The following is an 18324-nucleotide window of genomic DNA, read 5'->3' on the forward strand; positions in this document are numbered from 1 at the left end:
AATTTTTTGTCATGAGTTTCAGACACTGTTTTTACTACAATTTGGACAAGTTCGGCGGGCCGGATTAAAAAACCCAATGGGCCGGATTTGACCCACGGGCCGTAGGCTGCCTATTTCTGCCCTATGATATTTGTCAGGCTGTTACCCCCCAAAAATGGGGGTGGGGATCTAAGACATGATACGTGTGGCAATTTTAGGGAGCCACTTTACATGGCAGCAAGGGGTTGAGTTATGACCGACTGGACTCTTTGGAATGTCAGAGTCTAAAATTCACTCACCTCTGCTCAATTTATACTGTATATCCTGAGACAGAAGGCTTCTCACTCTTAAGGCAGAGCACCAACTGAGTGATCGGTAAGGAGTGCAGTGCTTTTTCAACACTGATTCATGAAAAATAATAACACAGCATATATATATATATATATATATATATATCACTGAATTATTTAATCCTCAACGGGACGTGTGTTAAACTTTCATCTTGGCAGATAAAGCAGCTAGCAGCTGAGGGTACTGTGTCCAATCAGGAATTCTGACACTGTTTCCCCCCACTGGAACCGTTCAACTGGATATTTAGCAGACTGGAACCGACTACATATGTTCAAATGGAGATCTCACACGAGGATGGTAAAAACGCCTGTCCCAACTTTGAATACAAGGGAGCTCATAATGCATTTAGAGATCGCTGGAAAGAGACAGATGCCACAATGTGTCGCCACAGCATGTCCTTTCACTTGCACCATACAATGAGGAGTGACTTCTTTGCCAGCTATCTGTACCTGTTGGAGATGATCCCTCTCGGTAAGACGGTCAAGTTATCTTTATCATGGCAGATTAAAATTTTGCTTTCTCATATACAGTGAGACCTCAATTTACGAACTTAATTGGTTCCCAGACAGAGTGTGTAAGGCGAAAAGTGTGTACAAAAAAAAAATTCCCATAGGAAACCATCAAAATGGGAATAATCCGTTCCCGGGTTTCCATAAAATATACTTTTCAACTAAATAAGCCTTAAAACTACACACAACATACCTTATTCTATGTATAATACATGTGCTATTGTATTGTAATGAAAGAAATACACTGCATTGTATCATAAAGTCACTTTATTTGCATTTGTGATGGTCATTTATGGCTTGATGGAATGGCGTTGGAGGTCAAAGGTCAAAGGGAATTGCTGATTGGAAAGAGAGGCGCATTACATGAGGACTGTAATTAAAGAAATAAACTGTACTGTAAAATAAAGTTTTATTTACCTTTTTGATGGTCGTTGATGGCTTATGGAAGGAGAGTCACCTTCCATATGGACTGTTGGTAACTTAACCTCTGGTGCTGTTCGGTCGTGTGCTTCCGCCGAAGATCACTCCGCCATCCGTGGTGGGTGTGTATTATGAAAATAGTGCTTATTATAAGGTTTAATTTTCATAAATTTGACGTTTGTAAGACAAAAAGTTTGTAAGTTGAGGTGTTTGTAAGTTGAGGTCTCACTGTATCTCAAAATAAGTATTCTCCATAAACAGATAATTTGACCATGTAAAGGCACGTTCATCTGTTGAGCTCATTGGTCAATTGTGCAATCAGTTCAAAAGGCATGCCAGCTAAACTACAAACATTTTGCATGGAATGATTTAGAGCAGTTCAATATTAGAGTGGTCGTTTCCCAGCGGGTCGAGCCTTGACATTACGACCATTTTGAAGTGTTTTTGAGCAAGCTATCTAACCCATATATATATATATATATATATATATATAAATGGGTTAGATAGCTTGCTCAAAATCACATCAAAATGGTCGTAATGGCAAGGCTCGACCCGCTGGGGTGTAAATATATATATATATATATATATATATATATATATGGGGTATATATATATATATATATATATATATATATATATACACAGTAAAGTCTCGTTATATCGATATCGGTTATATCGATAGTACCGCTTATTACGATACTATTTTCATTTCCCTTGTACATTTCTAGTCTTTTTATGTATAATTAGTACCGTTTAGTACAGGGGTCGGGAACCTATGGCTCGCGAGCCACATATGGCTCTTTTGATGATTGCATATGGCTCGCCGATAAATATTACATATTATAATACATATTGTCGTTTTTTTCGTCGTTCATTTCCCGTTGGGGCTGCAGTTGGCGGAAAGCGGCATTTTGATTGGATGACACTGACCTAGAAAGGCCGAAAGCGCCATGTTGATTGGATGATAGTGGCCGTCATGTTGAAACAGGTAAACGCCCAACTAGTGCACTTCAGCGTGAAAGCACCGGAGCATTAGAGGAGAGAAAATGTTCTGATTCTCATTTGCAATGAAACAATACCATCGATGAAACAGTCGAATGTCAGTGACATTTTAACAAGTCCCATGTTAACGTAGTAGATTGCAGATAGCAAGTGTGGAAGCTTATGAGCCGTGTGCAGGCTAGCTAGCAGTAACTTCGCCTCTGGACCGGCAAATTTACTTTCATTCCGATCGTTTTCTTGGATTTTTACCAAACACGAGGAACGGAAAACCATCCATGTTAACGGTGAGTACTATCACAAAGTTATTTTAAATAATACATTCTGATTCTGCAAATTTCCCCATTGCGGGACGAATAAAGGTATTCTGATTCTGATTCTGATATTTCGTTGAAAAGTGGCCGCGCGTGTGTGTGTGCGCGCGCACGCGAGCGTTTGTATGTGCGCGCGTGCGTGTGGCTCTCGCTGAAAAACATTTCTAAATATTTTACTTTTATGGCTCTCTTAGTCAAAAAGGTTCCCGACCCCTGGTTTAGTACAATACCCGGTTATTACGATAATCCGGTTATTATGGTGCAACTTTTCATCCCCCCGCCGGCCATTTTGCTGTTTATGTCGATACATCGGTCGCGCCATTGGTCGACTTGGCCACGTGTCTTGGTCACGTGACACGCCATCGGTCGCGCCATTGGTCGACTTGGTCACGTGTCTTGGTTACGTGACACGCCATCGGTCGCGCCATTGGTCGACTTGGTCACGTCAGTTTGCTACGTGCCCAGCACCCGTGTAGCAGAGCCATTTTGATGAAATTTATTATTATTATTATTATTATTATTATTATTATTATTATTATTATTATTACTTCAGAGCTGGTAATCTTAAAAGCAAAGAAATTTGTTCAAATAGACACCAGTCAGAAATATTGTGCTAAGTCTGTTCTCTGTCTTTTCTGTAAAACCGTCGAATATCAAAATAGCACGGGATTGATTGTCTAGTTACGAAAGAAAATGGAAAAAGTTTACTTATTTGATGTATGAATAAATGATTTGACTTGAATTAAAATTGCTTATAAGATCAGAGCATTGTCATCAAATGGTGAGTATAGTTTTTGCTTTTTTGAATGTTGCTGTACCGATGACCATTTTGTGTATGGGAGCCTTTTACTGAGCGTGTTGCTTGTTCTGTAGCCACAAAAGGACATAAGTCTTCTTGTGCCGGTCCCAAGCCCGGATAGATACAGAGGGTTGTGTCAGGAAGGGCATCCGACGTAAAAGCTTGGCCAAAACAAACATGCGAATCAAACCTCTAAAGATGGAGGACACTGATTTGCTGTGGTGACCCCTTGAAGGGAAAAGCCGAAAGGAAAAGAAGATATATAATATAAAATATAAATATAAATATATATATATATATATATATATATATATATATATATATATATATATATATATATATATATATATATATATATATATATATATATATATACACATTGACATAAACATTGTAGACATATATTTGCTCCTTCATATGTGGAAATGTAATGCAATGCCACCAGGCAGTCAGGAGACTCAACTCCCTCCCAGCCCTGCCCGCCCTGCCCTTTCCACTGCCACACTCACCAAACTCTGAGTACATGCTACACGCTGTACTATGATCCCAAACTCAATTTTGTTGTTGTTTTTTTTCTGTAATTGTTTATTTGTGCATTACTACACTATGTCTGTGTAAGCTCTCAGTCGTACAGGAGTGGTCCATCTTTTTCACTTTTGTACAGATGACGGCTGAAGAAACCTTCTCATCGATTACTACACTATGTCACTTTACATACGACACTAGCTCACTTTACATTCAGAAATTACATGTATTGTCTGTTGCCAATTGACTGTCTTTTTTTAGCCACAATATAAGAGCCTTGCACGCTGGGTCCGAGCGGGCAGTAATTTTATCTGTGCTGTATGTCATGCATATTAGCATATTTGACAATAAAGCTGACTTTGACTTGACTTTGACAATGTAAATGTATTTATTTGCCCTGACAGTGAAACTGTTCCCAGTCACATGTGAGTACATCCAAGGAGAGAAACAGTTCTACTACAAAGCTCAACAGTTCTATGGAGACGTCCCAGCCTCAGAAGAAGGAATGATGGGAGACTTTGTGGAAATATCACACTTGGATCAGGAGACTTCCCACAGATTTCTAAAGAGGTTTGTGGTAAGTGTTATTGAAAAAACCATTGCACCACTCAACCAATTTCGGTCGGGTCTGCATTGCCAAAAAAAATACAACAATGAAATGTTGATGTTTTACACCAGTTTTCGTTTGGTGCTACACCAAGGGTGGAAGGTGCGAAAGCCGCATTAAAAATATGTATAGCTCCACCTACCCACAGCCCCCAATGTAGTTCCATATTTACATTTAAAAATATGCACTTGGCACGTCAACTTCAGAGGGCGGGGGTGTCGGGTTTGATTGCAGCTTCAGCCTTCCTGCATGGAGTTGGCATGTTCTTCCCGTGCTTCCGTGTGATTTCTCTGAGTACTCGTGTTTCCGCTCCGATTACAAAAACGTGCATGGTGTCACGGTTTGATTGGTGGTGATGGATCCCAAAAAAGCAGACAACAAATGGTCGTGCCGGGAGTCCTTTTAACTGCCACTGATTGCAACGGCCAACACCTGTGCAGGTGCAGCCGACAGCGCCACCCGTTGGTCGCCAACCAGATTGTGACAGTACCCCCCCACTCAAGAGACTGATTCCAAAAGTCCAAATAGTCTCACAAAATGCCCATCTCGCCAGGGAACGAGAGGGAGACGGCAACCATTGCCTCTCCATGAAATAAAAGGCGATGGCCTGATGGGAACAGGACTCGTCCTGAAGTGGACGTGGCACGGCTCGTCGTGGATGTGACTCAATTCAAACAACCACGACGAAGCATGGCTCAACGTGGACGTGCTCTGCCGGGCGCAGAGTGGCACCCCGGACGGCCACGTGGGAACAGGTCTTGCCACGTTTTCCACATGTATCTGGACGTTGACGTGGACGCAATGCGGCACGGCTCGTCGTGGATCTGAAGGCCCTAAAAATTGACAGAGGGGCCGGGCCAGGAGTATTTGGAGGGTGTGTTTGAACCTAAAGCATTAAAGGACAACTGACGCCTCCGGACAAGTTATGTCCATAATTTGTAAAATCACTTCAAATGACTGAGTGTATTTTACAAAGATTCCACAGCATATAGCTATAGTTTACGTTTTAAGACTTGCGCTGAATATTCATGAAGTCTTGTTTTCGAGTTGATGACGATCCCCATGGACCGCCCCTAACCGAGAAAGCGACACACAATGCATTTTGCGGTACTTTGTTTAGTCTGAAAACTTCGTGTTGATCCGTGTTAATGGCGAAATTAGAAGGAAAACACATAAATAACGAGATGGTGAATCGTTGTGTGTTGCACCAAGACAACTATTTGATATTTGCTGACACAAATTCCCAGCGGACAAATCAGCCCATTTCCAATGGACCTTGGGCGCCTTCTTCTGCATTTTCTGGGTGCTACATTGCTGTCATTGACGGCTCGAATTGATATGGGAGGACTCCTTTAATCAATTGCAAACATTTATGCTTTCGTCTTCAGAACTATTTGAATCATATTCATAACTGGATGAGTAACAAGAAAGCATCTTCTCCGAATCTGAAGCCATTGTTTTGATTCTCGAGCAAGGCAAGACGTCTTGGCGTGACGTCACGAACAAGGGGGTGGGACCTTCTGAAACTGGCCATTTCCGGATTCATTTTGAAGTCATTTTTATTTGTGTTTTTCATTTAACTAAAAATATCAGACTGCCTGTTTTGAGTATTTTAGATGCTATAAAACGTTTTTCTGATGTCAGTGGGAAACAAACAAACAAAAACAAAAAAACAGTGCCGGTTGTCCTTTAAATGTAGTGTGTACAAACCTCATAGCACAATAAGTACACTACAACCCAATTTATTAACTGTCTTTCAAATGTGAAAAATATCCCTGATCAGTTAATAAATTTGTCTCAAGGAATATGCAAGATATGGCGTTTACATACTATTTCGCAGATACTCGGAGAAGGAAATGGAAATAGATTAAAATAACATATGCACTGTGATTTATCAAGATTGCGTCTGTTTTAATAAGTTTCCATCAAAGGGGCAAAGTTAAAGAAATCAACATTTATTGAAAAATTGATTCACTTTCAACATTCAAAACATATTATTACACAACGAAATATTCAAGCTCAATAATACCCACTTGTGTTAAATTCTGCAAAATCATGGATGGCTTGTTCTGACCGCGCGCTCTACAAACTCTCCACTGACGCCCTCACCTTCACGCGCAAACAATACACGTGTACCGTCGCCTAGCACACAGTCATAGGCTACCTGCAGTTGAAATTTGCATACTTGGCACGGCAGCCAATCAGAAGCCTGCTTCTTTCTTCCGGACTTTCGCAAGTGTTCTAAGGTCGTGCATTTGCATGTTATTTTCCAAAATAGATGCACAGAACCTCAGCCCAGAAGAAAGACTCAAAAGAAGCTAACAACATATCTGACGCTACAAAATGTAAATTTACATTAAACCGTGACTATAAACTGTACGTGAGACTTATGAAAGGGGCTTAGTGGCTTGTAGCAAGCAATGCAAACGTTGCATTGTGCACCATGATGACAAATGACTACTGCAGCAAAATCTACACTGTAGATTTGTCGTACATTATACTCTTTCATAACTGCCACAGTTTCAGTGCAGATCAAGCAGACACACTTCCCCTTGAATTCTTTGAAGAAATATTCACTCTCCCACCATGTCTGAAATTTTCTGCACTCACTTTCTACCTTTCGCTTCTTTGGTTCTGCAATGTTTAGTAACGGGTAAAAGTTGCCTTGATCAACACTAGCTCCACCTGGTGTTAAAACTTAGAAGTGTGGGCAAAATTTGAAGTGCGGGCCATATTCCATTCTGTTTATAAAATTTCTTGCGGGCCATTTAAAAATGGACGGCGGGCCGCAGTTGGCCCGCAGGCCGTAGTTTGGACACCACTGCTCTAAATTGTCCCTAAGTGTGAGTGTGAACGTAGATGGTTGTACCTCTGTCTATGTGTGACCTGCTATTGACTGGCAACCACTTCAAGATATCCACAACCTACAAGCCAAAGACAGCTGGGATAGGCTCCAGCACACCCCATGACTCTCTTCTGCTGTTAGAACCTTGCCACTCATCATAGACTTTCGCAGGTTGGTTTGCGAACAGTCTGTTTATTCGTATGGCTTAATTTTCCTTGTGTACATCTTTAGGTGACTGGACAAGGCCTGGAGCCGTTTATCGGAGTGCTTCAAGTATGGTCTGGATGTACCTCTTGAATAGTGGCCTTTTCATCACACCTTTCTGGGCCTCCGTCAATTGATTCACATATTTCTGATCCGCCTTGATCTTAGCCTTTTCCATAGTGGGTCACATATCTCAAGGCTCTTGCTCATATAGCTAAGCATCTCCAGGATCACTGATGGTATAGCATATTGGTTTCCATGACTGTTACGGTAGGGATCGCCTCACAGTTTCCATGAGACTTTCAGGTGGTACTTCACATATCCATTGGAATTGGTTTCTAGATTGCCCAGCTTTCGTTATGGCCATTATCTTATCTTCTAAGTTGCTGCCTCTCTCAGCATTTCATACATTGGGGCTGGCCTCAAAATCTCATCAGGACGGCGTGGGATATTTGTCTTTGAGTCAGTTTGGCTTCCAAAATCCCTTCTTCCACCACCAGCAGGAAGAGGCTTTGGCAAACAGATGGTGGGATTAGTGCACAACTTCGTGCATTGTGTCAAGGAAGGACGTTTTTTCGTTGCCGCAGTCCACTTGTGACATTATTCGCAACTTGAACAATCCTACTTCATGAGAGACCTAAAACCCGCAATACCGAGTGGGGCTACTTGATTAAATGTTTGACCGCTCTTGAAATGATTTTCACTGGGGGGGTGCTGCTGCCTTAAGATGGCCCGTTAGTTGAATAAATGTATGTATGTATGTATGTATGTATGTATGTATGTATGTATGTATGTATGTATGTATGTATGTATGTATGTATGTATGTATGTATGTCAAGTCAAAAAGTCAAGTCAAAGTCAGCTTTATTGTCAAATATGCTAATATGCATGACATACAGCACAGATGAAATTAATGTCCTCTCGGACCCAGCGTGCAAGACATGCAAGGCACTTATAACGTGGCTAAAAAAGACATACAATTGACAACAGACAATACATGTAATTTCTGTATGTAAAGTGAGGTAGTGTCGTATGGAAAGTGAGGTAGTGACGTATGTAAAGTGAGGTAGTGACGTATGTAAAGTGAGGAAGTGACGTACATAAAGTGACGTAATGTCGTAATTGCAAAAACAAACAACTAGAAAGGGTTGAAGTGAGGTCTTGTCTAATGAGAAATAACAAAAAATAGAGTTCAGGATGATCGTACAGCATGTAGCGTGTACTCAGAGTTCGGTGAGTGTGGCAGTGGGAAGGGGCAGGCTGGGCAGGGCTGGGAGGGAGTTGAGTCTCCGGACTGCCTGGTGGCAAAAACTGTCCTTGAGCCTGCTGGTCTTGGCTCGGAGACTCCGCAGTCTCCGACCCGATGGCAGCAGGCTGAAGAGGCTGTGGGAGGGGTGGGTGGGATCGCCAGCGATCCGGATGGCTCATGGGTGAGGCGGGTGTTGTAGATGTCCTGAAGGGGGGGGAGAGAGACACCGATGATCTTCTCAGCTGTCCTCACGATGCGCTGCAGAGTCTTACGGCAGGACACGGTGCAGGCGCCGTACCACACGGGGATACAGCTGGTCAGGATGCTCTATATGGTACCGCGGTAGAAGGAGGTCGTGATGGGGGTCGGGGCTCCAACTCTTTTGAGCTTGCGGAGGAAGTACAGGCACTGGTGGGATCTCTTGGCCATTGATGCCGTGTTGTGGCTCCAGGACAGGTCTTCGGATATGTGCACTCCCAGGAACTTGGTGCTGCTCACTCTCTCCACTGCAGCACCGTCGATGGTTAGTGGAGCATGCTGGGGGCGCACTCTCCTGAAGTCCACAACAATCTCCTTCGTCTTCTCCACATTCAGACGGAGATTGTTGTGCAGCCTTGATGTGGTTCATAACTAGCCGCTCGAAGCACTTCATGAGGATGGGAGTGAGTGCGACCGGGCGGTAGTCATTGTGGCAGGTGGGGGACGACTTCTTCGGGACCGGGATAATGGTGGTGGCTTTGAGGCACGTGGGCACAACAGCCTGGCTCAGAGAGGTGTTGAAGATGTCCGTGAAGACATCTGTGAGCTCCTTAGCGCAGTCTCTCAGAACATGGCCAGGAATGCCGTCGGGACCCGGGGCTTTTCGTGCGTTGGTCCCTCTGAGGGATCGCCTCACGCTGTCCTGGGACAGTGTCAGCACCTGTTCGCCGGGAGGTGGTAGGGTCTTCTGTGCTGGAGTGCTGTTGTCTGTATGTATGTATGTATGTATGTATGTATGTATGTATGTATGTATGTATGTATGTATGTATGTATGTATGTATGTATGTATGTTTATTTATTTATGTGTTCATCCGCTTATTTATCCACACATCAATTTATTTATTTATGTTTGTGTGTGTGTGTTTATTTATTTATTTGTTCATCGGCTTATCAAAGTCAAGGACAAGTCAAAGTCAGCTTTATTGTCAAATATGCTCATATGCATGATATACAGCACAGATGAAATTAATGTCCTCTCGGACCCAGCATGCAAGGCATGCAAGGCACTTATAACGTGGCTAAAAAGACATACAATTGACAACAGACAATACATGTAATTTCTGAATGTAAAGTGAGGTAGTGTCATCTGGAAAGTAAGGTAGTGACATATGTAAAGTGAGGAAGTGATGTACATAAAGTGACGTAATGTAGTAATGCAAAAACAAACAAGAAAGGGTTGAAGCGAGGTCTTGCAGAAAAAAATGAAAAAGAGTTCAGGATGATAGTACAGCATGTAGCGTGTACTCAGAGTTCGGTGAGTGTGGCAGTGGGAAGGGGCAGGGTGGGCAGGGATTGGAGGGAGTTGAGTCTCCGGACTGCCTGGTGGCAGTATTTATCCACACATCAATTTATTTATTTATTGATTAGTGTTTGCGTGTGTTTATTTATCTCTTTGTCTATTTATTTACGTATGTGTCTGTTTATCAGTTAATTTATTTATTTGTTCATCCGCTTATTTATTTATCCATCCACTTGTCAATTTATTTTTATGTATGTATGTATGTATGTATGTATGTATGTATGTATGTATGTATGTATGTATGTATGTATGTGTGTGGGTGTGTATTTATGTGTGTATGTATTGTGTGTATTGTGTGTACTGTGTGTGTGTGTTTGTGTGTGTGGCATTGGCAACTGTTTACGCTCGAGCCTGCCTTAGCACCAATGCTGTACAATTTTTTTGTGTCAATCGTAGCTCTTGCTCAACCAATTGTATTGAAGTGTGTTTGTATTAAAAGTGTGATTAAAGATTTTTCTAATTTAGTGCAATTTCTTTTTCCGAGAGAAATTTTCTATTATTATGGGAATGGTTTGGAGCATAAACTCGTCAATGGGGGGCATTTACTGTACATCGAAAATGTGTTTCAAAATCATATTGATCTGGTTTATAAACATTTATAAAAAAATATTTTATTCTGACAGTACTGTACATTTCATTGTTTCCATTTTAAGGGCCCTGGAAAGGCTGGTACTCACTGTGCACTGGACTGCGGCGCCGGTATTGGTCGTGTGACCAAAGGAGTTCTCCTCCCGGTATTTGAAAAAATGGAGATGGTAGACATGATGGAGCACTTCCTTCTCCATGCACATGAGGATTACCTGGGTGATGATGCCGACCGAATTGAGACTTACTACTGCTATAACCTACAAGAATTTACACCTCCAAAAAACAAGTATGATGTCATCTGGATGCAGTGGGTGGCATGTAAGTAGAGTTCCTAGGATTACAATTCTGCAGTCATTTGAATTATCAGTAAAACTGAGTATTGAGGTGGGTTTTAAAAATAGATAGCGAAGGGGCGTGCCAAATGTTTCGTGGGAGTCATTCCAGAGAGAAGGACGAGCACCATTGAGTTCTTGGTACTTCTGATAATGCCTAGTCAGCAGAGGAAAGCTTGTTGGAGCAGATGAGACGAGGAGCAGATTAGACGCAAAAAAAAAAAAAAAAATTGTTGCAAAGTATTAAGGATTGATAATCAGAATATATAACAGAACAACACTTTAAAATTAGTAATTGATGTACCTACCACAAATGCTCGCTTGCTTAATTTGTCGTAAATATCATTTGCTGATGATTTTTCTCCAGTTGTCGTTTGTCCATACACTTGCCGGCAGGTTGCACAGTGCAATATTTGCGGTGCGTCGTCTGCTGCAAGCCACGAGACTTTACTGTGTATATATATATATATATATATATATATATAAAACTCAACAAGTGTTTGCAACAGATCCCGGGAACAACATCGGATAACTCGTTCCAGAAAAGCGCAGTGTGGAGAGATTTCGACTGTTCTTCCCTCGACGTAACACGGATGTTTATTAAAAATTTCCCATCCAAAGATCTTTCCATGACATTTAGGTCAAAAACAGTGGATAAATGGTCGGCATTTTAGGTCCAAGCCATCCTGGATGAGTACCAGACAGAAATGAGTCCCAGGACTGCCACTCCAGCTGCGGCGAACAGTCAACCCATTCATGTAAATAAAAGTGAAATGCTGCAGAATACAGCATGTCAGGACAACGATAAAATATCCCACTCAGCCAGGCCACCCGACTCCGCAAATCTTGAGCGTGTCATTTCCATGCTGGAAAGAGTTTTGCTGCAAGGAGCTAACAATCCCTCTGCCTCTGGTAGACGCAAGTCAAGGCTTCCAATGGTGGACGGTTTGAATAAGCTACCATGTGCTGTCTGTGCTACCGCTGACCATTCTGCGCTTATTCACTGCTGCGAAAAGAGACTTTGTTTTCTGTGCTTTTCACCCGATCACTCCAGACGCAACTGCCCCACACAAGTGCAGCCCTCAAGATCACTACTGTCGGGAAACTAATGTCTCCGCATCCAAGGGAGTATGATGCGGATGAAGTTCATCACCCTCCCAACAGTTCGACAGATGATCTTGATTCGATATTAGAGTCCCTCACTTCCAGTGTCCCCACGGAGAAGACTGTTATCTTCCAAGGCACACACAAGGTCCTGAAGTCGGATAGCTTGTTCTACACCACTGCCACTGTCGCAGGCATTTCCCTGACCGCAATGATTGACAGCGGCTCTACTGGTTGCACATTGAGTGAGTCGGCTATGGCACGATTGTTAGTGTGCAACCCTAACATCAAACGTTACTCTGCAGATGACGTTGTCATTGTAGGATGTGGTGGTCATCAGGTGACGCCTTCGGCCATATGCGATTTGGAAATAGTCGTGTACAATTGCAAGCTAGCTGTGCCCATGTTTGTGGTGCCTGGACAAACCGACGACATAATTCTTGGCAGCAATGCCATTAAGAAAATCCTTCACCTGATGCGGAAGACTGAAGGCTATTGGCGGCTCATGTCAGAGCCCGGTAGTTCGATTGATGATGACTGCCACCACTTTTTCTCACTGCTTTCCAACACAGAGAAATGGAGGGGTGGAACGATTCCTGACAAAGTTGGCACGCTGAAGTTGCAGCAGTGTGTGATGTTGCAACCAGAGAGTGAACATCTTGTTTGGGCTAAGCTTCCCGCCTGCGCACCGATGTCAGTTGGCAGCACGGTCATAGTTGAACCAACCCAAGCAAGGTGCAGATCCACGAAGATTCTGGTTGGCAGGATTATCACACCGATGTGGGCCGATGGATGGCTCCCAGTGAGGGTCATCAACCCCTCGACTGAAAAAGTGGTGTTGAGAAGAAACACAAAGCTGGCAGATGTATTTCCCTGCATTGCGACAGAAGACTTGTCTGAACCTGACAACATCCAAATTATGTCCCAATCTGTTCAGAATGCCACCGCAATGCCAAGGTCCAAAGAAGACATCAAAATAGCACTGGACAAGCTTGGACTACATGATCTGGACTTGGATGCATGTGCTGTCTCCGATACGTGGAGGGACAGACTTTCCAACTCATTGAGAGATATGAAGCAGTATTTTCACGGAACAGGATGGACTGTGGAGAGGCCTCTGAATTTGTGCACAAGATACACCTCGTGGATGAGAGACCATTCCGCCTGCCTTATCGAAGAGTGCCACCAAGTCAATATGAAAAGCTGAGAATGACTCTCAATGAGATGGAAGAAAAGGGCATCATTCGGAAATCCACGAGTGAATACGCATCTCCATTGGTCTTAGTGTGGAAGAAGAATGGGGAGTTGCGCATCTGCACGGATTTCAGATGGCTAAATGCGAGGACACAGCGGGATGCTCACCCATTGGCCCATCAGGCTGACGCTCTTGCCGCACTTGGAGGAAATGTCTTCTTCTCCACCATGGACCTCACCTCGGGATTTTATAATGTGCCCCTGTTTGAGGACCATAATAAGTACACCGCCTTCTCGTCCCTACATGAATATAACCGGATGCCACAAGGCCTTTCGAACAGCCCGGCTACATTCATGCGGGTGATGCTTTCCATTTTCGGGGACAAGAACTTCACCAGCCTCCTGTGCTATCTTGACGATCTCATGGTCTTTGGTCCGACAGAAGAGATTGCGCTTGAGCGATTGGAGATGGTTTTCTCCCGCCTGAAGAACCATAATCTGAGGCTTGCTCCGAAGAAGTGTCACTTTCTTCAGAGATCTGTGAAGTTCCTTGGCCATGTTGTCTCAGAAATAGGGGTACAGACAGACCCTGAAAAGGTGGAAGCGATAAACAGTGTGCAGGTACCCGACCTAATGGACAGTGATGGCCTCACTCCCTCGCAGAAGAAAATTAGATCTTTCTTGGGAATGGTGTTGTATTATCAGCACTTCATTGAGGACTGCTCCATCAAGGCCAAGCCCCTTTTCAAGCTCCTTTCAGGCCAGAAAACCCGTGGTAAGGCCAGACGAAGGTCGAAACCCACATCGGATGCATCAAGTCATGTGAAGTTGACACTGGCGGACTGGACCACTGAATGTCAAACTGCCTTCGAGACTCTGAAGCACGATCTGTCAAACAGTGTAACGTTGGCCCATCCTGACTTTGAGAAACCTTTCATCCTTGCAGTCGATGCATCGTTTGACGGCATTGGAGCCATCCTCTCCCAGCTTCAGCCTGATGTCAAGGTTGCGAGACCAGTGGCATTTGCTAGTAAAACGCTGTCACGAGCCCAATTGAACTACCCTGCACATCGGCTCGAATTTCTTGCTTTAAAGTGGGCCGTATGTGACAAGTTTTCCCACTGGCTAAAAGGCAGACATTTTACTGCATGGTCTGACAACAACCCCTTGACATATATCCTGACGAAGCCCAAACTAGATGCCTGCGAGTAGAGGTGGGTGTCGAAGCTGGCAGCATATGACTTTGACTTGAAGTACGTCCCAGGGCCCAAGAACATAGTGGCTGATGCACTGAGTCGAGAACCCTTCGTTCAGTCTTGCGTGAGCCATCGCCTGGTGAAAGAACCCTACCAATACCTACTCAATGGAGTCCAAGGGGTCGTGAATGAGACTGTACAGGATGCTTTCCGTTTCACCACCAACTGTCAGGCTGTCCACATGGCTGGTGATCACGATGGAGAAGTTCCCCAGGGAGAAGCTCCTGATCAGTCTTCTGGAAGTGCAATTGATGCGCAGGAGGTGTCTGCAGTTTTAGACGTCCATTAGACTGGTGGTACCTCTCGACTCCCTGGAGCAACCCCATTGTCACTACAGCTACCTGAAGAAGACTCTTCCATTGTCATTCCCCATAGTCAGTTACGTGACCTGCAGCACCAAGATTCAACAGTCAGCCGAGTCATGTTCTATGTGCGTAATATGAGACCTACCAAACACGAAAGAGCAGCTGAGACGAGCTGTGTTCTTTTGTTGCTGAGGCACTGGAAGAAGCTGAAAGTTTGTGATGGGACTCTTTACAGAGTAAGGAAAGATCGCCACATGAACAGAAGAGTCTTTCAGTTCGTCATACCTGGGTCTCTGAAACACCAAGTCCTACATGGTGTGCATGACGCGGCTGGTCATCAGGGCTGTTCTCGGACACTCTCCTTGGCTAGTGAACGGTTCTTTTGGACAGGGATGGAGAAAGACATTACGAAACATGTAAGGCAGTGCCAGAGGTGCATCTTGGGTAAGACCCCCGAGCCAGACGCCCGGGCACCCCTGGAGAACATCCGCACTTCGGCTCCAATGGAACTGGTATGCATTGATTTTTGGACAGCAGAGTCCGGCGACAAGAAAACCACCGATGTCCTCGTCGTCACCGATCACTTCTAAAAGTTGGCTCTCGCCTTCCCCTGCAGGAACCAATCAGCAAAGCAAGTTGCCCGCTGCCTGTGGGACAAGTTCTTCTGCATTTATGGGTTCCCCAAAAGGATCCATTCGGATCAGGGAGCCAACTTTGAGAGTAGACTCATAATGGATGTTCTTGAGATGGCAGGGGTTTGCACAAGTCCCACACAACACCGTATCATCCCATGGGTAATGGCATCGCAGAAAGATTCAACCGGACCCTTGGAGGCATGATCAGAACACTTCCCCCAAAGTCTAGGTCCAAATGGCCACAAATGTTGAATATGTTGACTTTCTGCTATAACGGCACAGTACATGAGATGACGGGCTTTGCACCATTCTATTTGATGTTTGAACGTGTCCCACGCTTGCCCATTGACATCATGTTCCATCATGTCTTGGAGAACGCCAATGTTGTCAGTCACAATGAGTTTGTGAGCACCTTGAAGAGAGACCTTTCTGAAGCCGCGCAAATTGCTCAACAGCATGCAGCCAAGGAACAGACCTGCCACGCCCAGATCTACGACCGCAAAGTCAACGGCTCGCCATTGGCTGTTGGTGACAAGGTGCTACTAGCTAATCGAGGCGAGAAGGGCAAGCGGAAGGTTGTGGATCGTTGGGAGTCAACTCCTTATGACGTGGTGTCTGTGAAGCCGTTGATCAATGTGTACAGGATCCGGGATGATGCCACAGGTAGAGAGAAGGTCGTACACAGGAACTTACTGCTCCCGGTTGACTTCTTGACATTCTCGGGGCAGGTGGAGCCTGGTTCGTGTTCAGAGGGGTCAGAGATGGACCCACATTGTGGGAGTGACAAAAGCTCAGTTCCTGGTGATCAGGAGGACACTCAGCTGCGCACTGAGAACTGGGTCATGCAGTCTCCAGCTCAGACAGATGAACATGAGCACTTCTCTTCAGAGCATGATTCCGCCGATGCATGTCGAGGGGATGTCAGTGAGAGAAGTCAGTCAGTAGGCCATGATATCCACACACAGACTGAACTTTCGACAGACCCGGTGTTTGACATAGCACACTCGACTCCTGACTCACCCCCAGATGAGACTGAACTTGAGGAGGTCATTTGCACACAACCACAAGACACACAGGGCCCCGTCAATTTCACGAGATGTGGTAGGACAGTTAAACCCCCTGACAGGCTGATATGTGAAATGTCCTATCAGAGAGTCGGGATGCCAACATTAATGTGGGTTTAATATGACCATTTGATTTTTTTTTTTTGGCTTGTGCTGTGTGCCAATTGTCGCCATTATCTTTATGGCTTCTCAGTAACGGGTGTAGTTATGTGCTGTTTTGTGAAATGTAAATGACATTTCTACTAGTCTGTGATAGGAATGGGTTTTGAACAATCTCGAGGAGATTCAGGTTAATCACAAGACGAAACCCATGCGACTTCACCCATCCCTTCTGCCATACTGTGTTGCAGAAATAAAAGAAGTAAAAAGACACATTCACGCGTCTGGTCTCATTAAGACGGCAGCATCGTGGAGATGAAGACAGTCACTGTTGTATATATAAATATATATATTAAGGAGACCAGACGCGTGGATGTGTTTTTTTATTTCTGCAACACCGTATGGCAGAAGGGATGGGTGAAGTCGCATGGGTTTCGTCTTGTGATTAACATAAATCTCTTCCAGATTGTTCTCAAATGCAAAACATTGTAGATAACAAAACAGAATTAACAACGTGTGATCGTATAGTGGTTATTTACAGAAAAAGAGATACAACACAAGTTCAGTGTTATTTACATGAAGTCTCTGAACGCATCATACGCGGAGACTCGACAGAACACGCGGTGCGCTTGCAAGGGCGCACAGTTCAACCCGCCACGAACATTCACGGGCAAATGAAACACGACACAAGAAACTAAATATTGTACAATAAAAACGAAATAAATCAATTATTACCTGCAACACAGTATGGCAGAAGGGATGGATGAAGTCGCATGGGTTTCGTCTTGTGATTAATTGTGCAACAGAAAAGCACTATGAAGCACATGTGCTTTAAAGTTCCACTCGACAAAACGTGAAGCAAATAATGACACAAAAAGTAATCTGGACTCGAAATGAATAAGGGAACTAATTAGATAACACTAGACAGTATAAAAGGGGGAACAAAATCAGATATTGTCATGAAGATGCGCGTTAATCGAGACCAACAGAAAATTGCAACTCACCATAAATTGCCTCCAGATTGTTCTGGAAATATGGGCGGGACATGGTGCCACACTGTGTGCCGTTGCGTCACTTCCTTCATAATTTAATAATCTAAGTGCACATATATAGTTGCCAACCAATCGCAGGGCACACAAAGACATACAACAGTCACTCTCACACTCACACCTAGGGACAATTTGGATATATATATATATATATATATATATATATAAAATCCTCGTCTCACCCACCATGGGTGGTGTCTGTCCCCCATTTCAGCTCGGTCCTCTACCAGAGGCCAGGAAGCTTGAGGGTTCTGCGCAGTATCCGTACTGTTCCCAGCACTGCGCTTTTCTGGACCGAGATGTCCGATGTTGTTCCTGGAATCTGTTGCAACCACTCGT

General features: G+C 44.0%; 1 protein-coding gene across 2 annotated transcripts in view; it reads left to right on the plus strand.

Annotated features, from left to right (window-relative positions):
• The first annotated feature begins 303 nt into the window (after positions 1-303).
• Positions 304-18324, plus strand: part of ntmt2 (N-terminal Xaa-Pro-Lys N-methyltransferase) — a 34477-nt gene continuing 16456 nt past the window's right edge. For both annotated transcript variants that reach the window (XM_089001576.1, XM_089001575.1), the window contains exons 1-4: positions 304-354; positions 489-801; positions 4301-4473; positions 11013-11265. In XM_089001576.1, coding sequence (XP_088857702.1) covers positions 606-801; positions 4301-4473; positions 11013-11265 — 622 coding nt within the window. In that variant the 5' untranslated portion in view covers positions 304-354; positions 489-605. The remainder of the gene's footprint in view (positions 355-488; positions 802-4300; positions 4474-11012; positions 11266-18324) is intronic.

The sequence above is a fragment of the Hippocampus bargibanti genome, linkage group LG07 (assembly GCF_051943395.1).
Source record: "Hippocampus bargibanti isolate YZ-2025 linkage group LG07, ASM5194339v1, whole genome shotgun sequence".
Taxonomy (NCBI): domain Eukaryota; kingdom Metazoa; phylum Chordata; class Actinopteri; order Syngnathiformes; family Syngnathidae; genus Hippocampus; species Hippocampus bargibanti.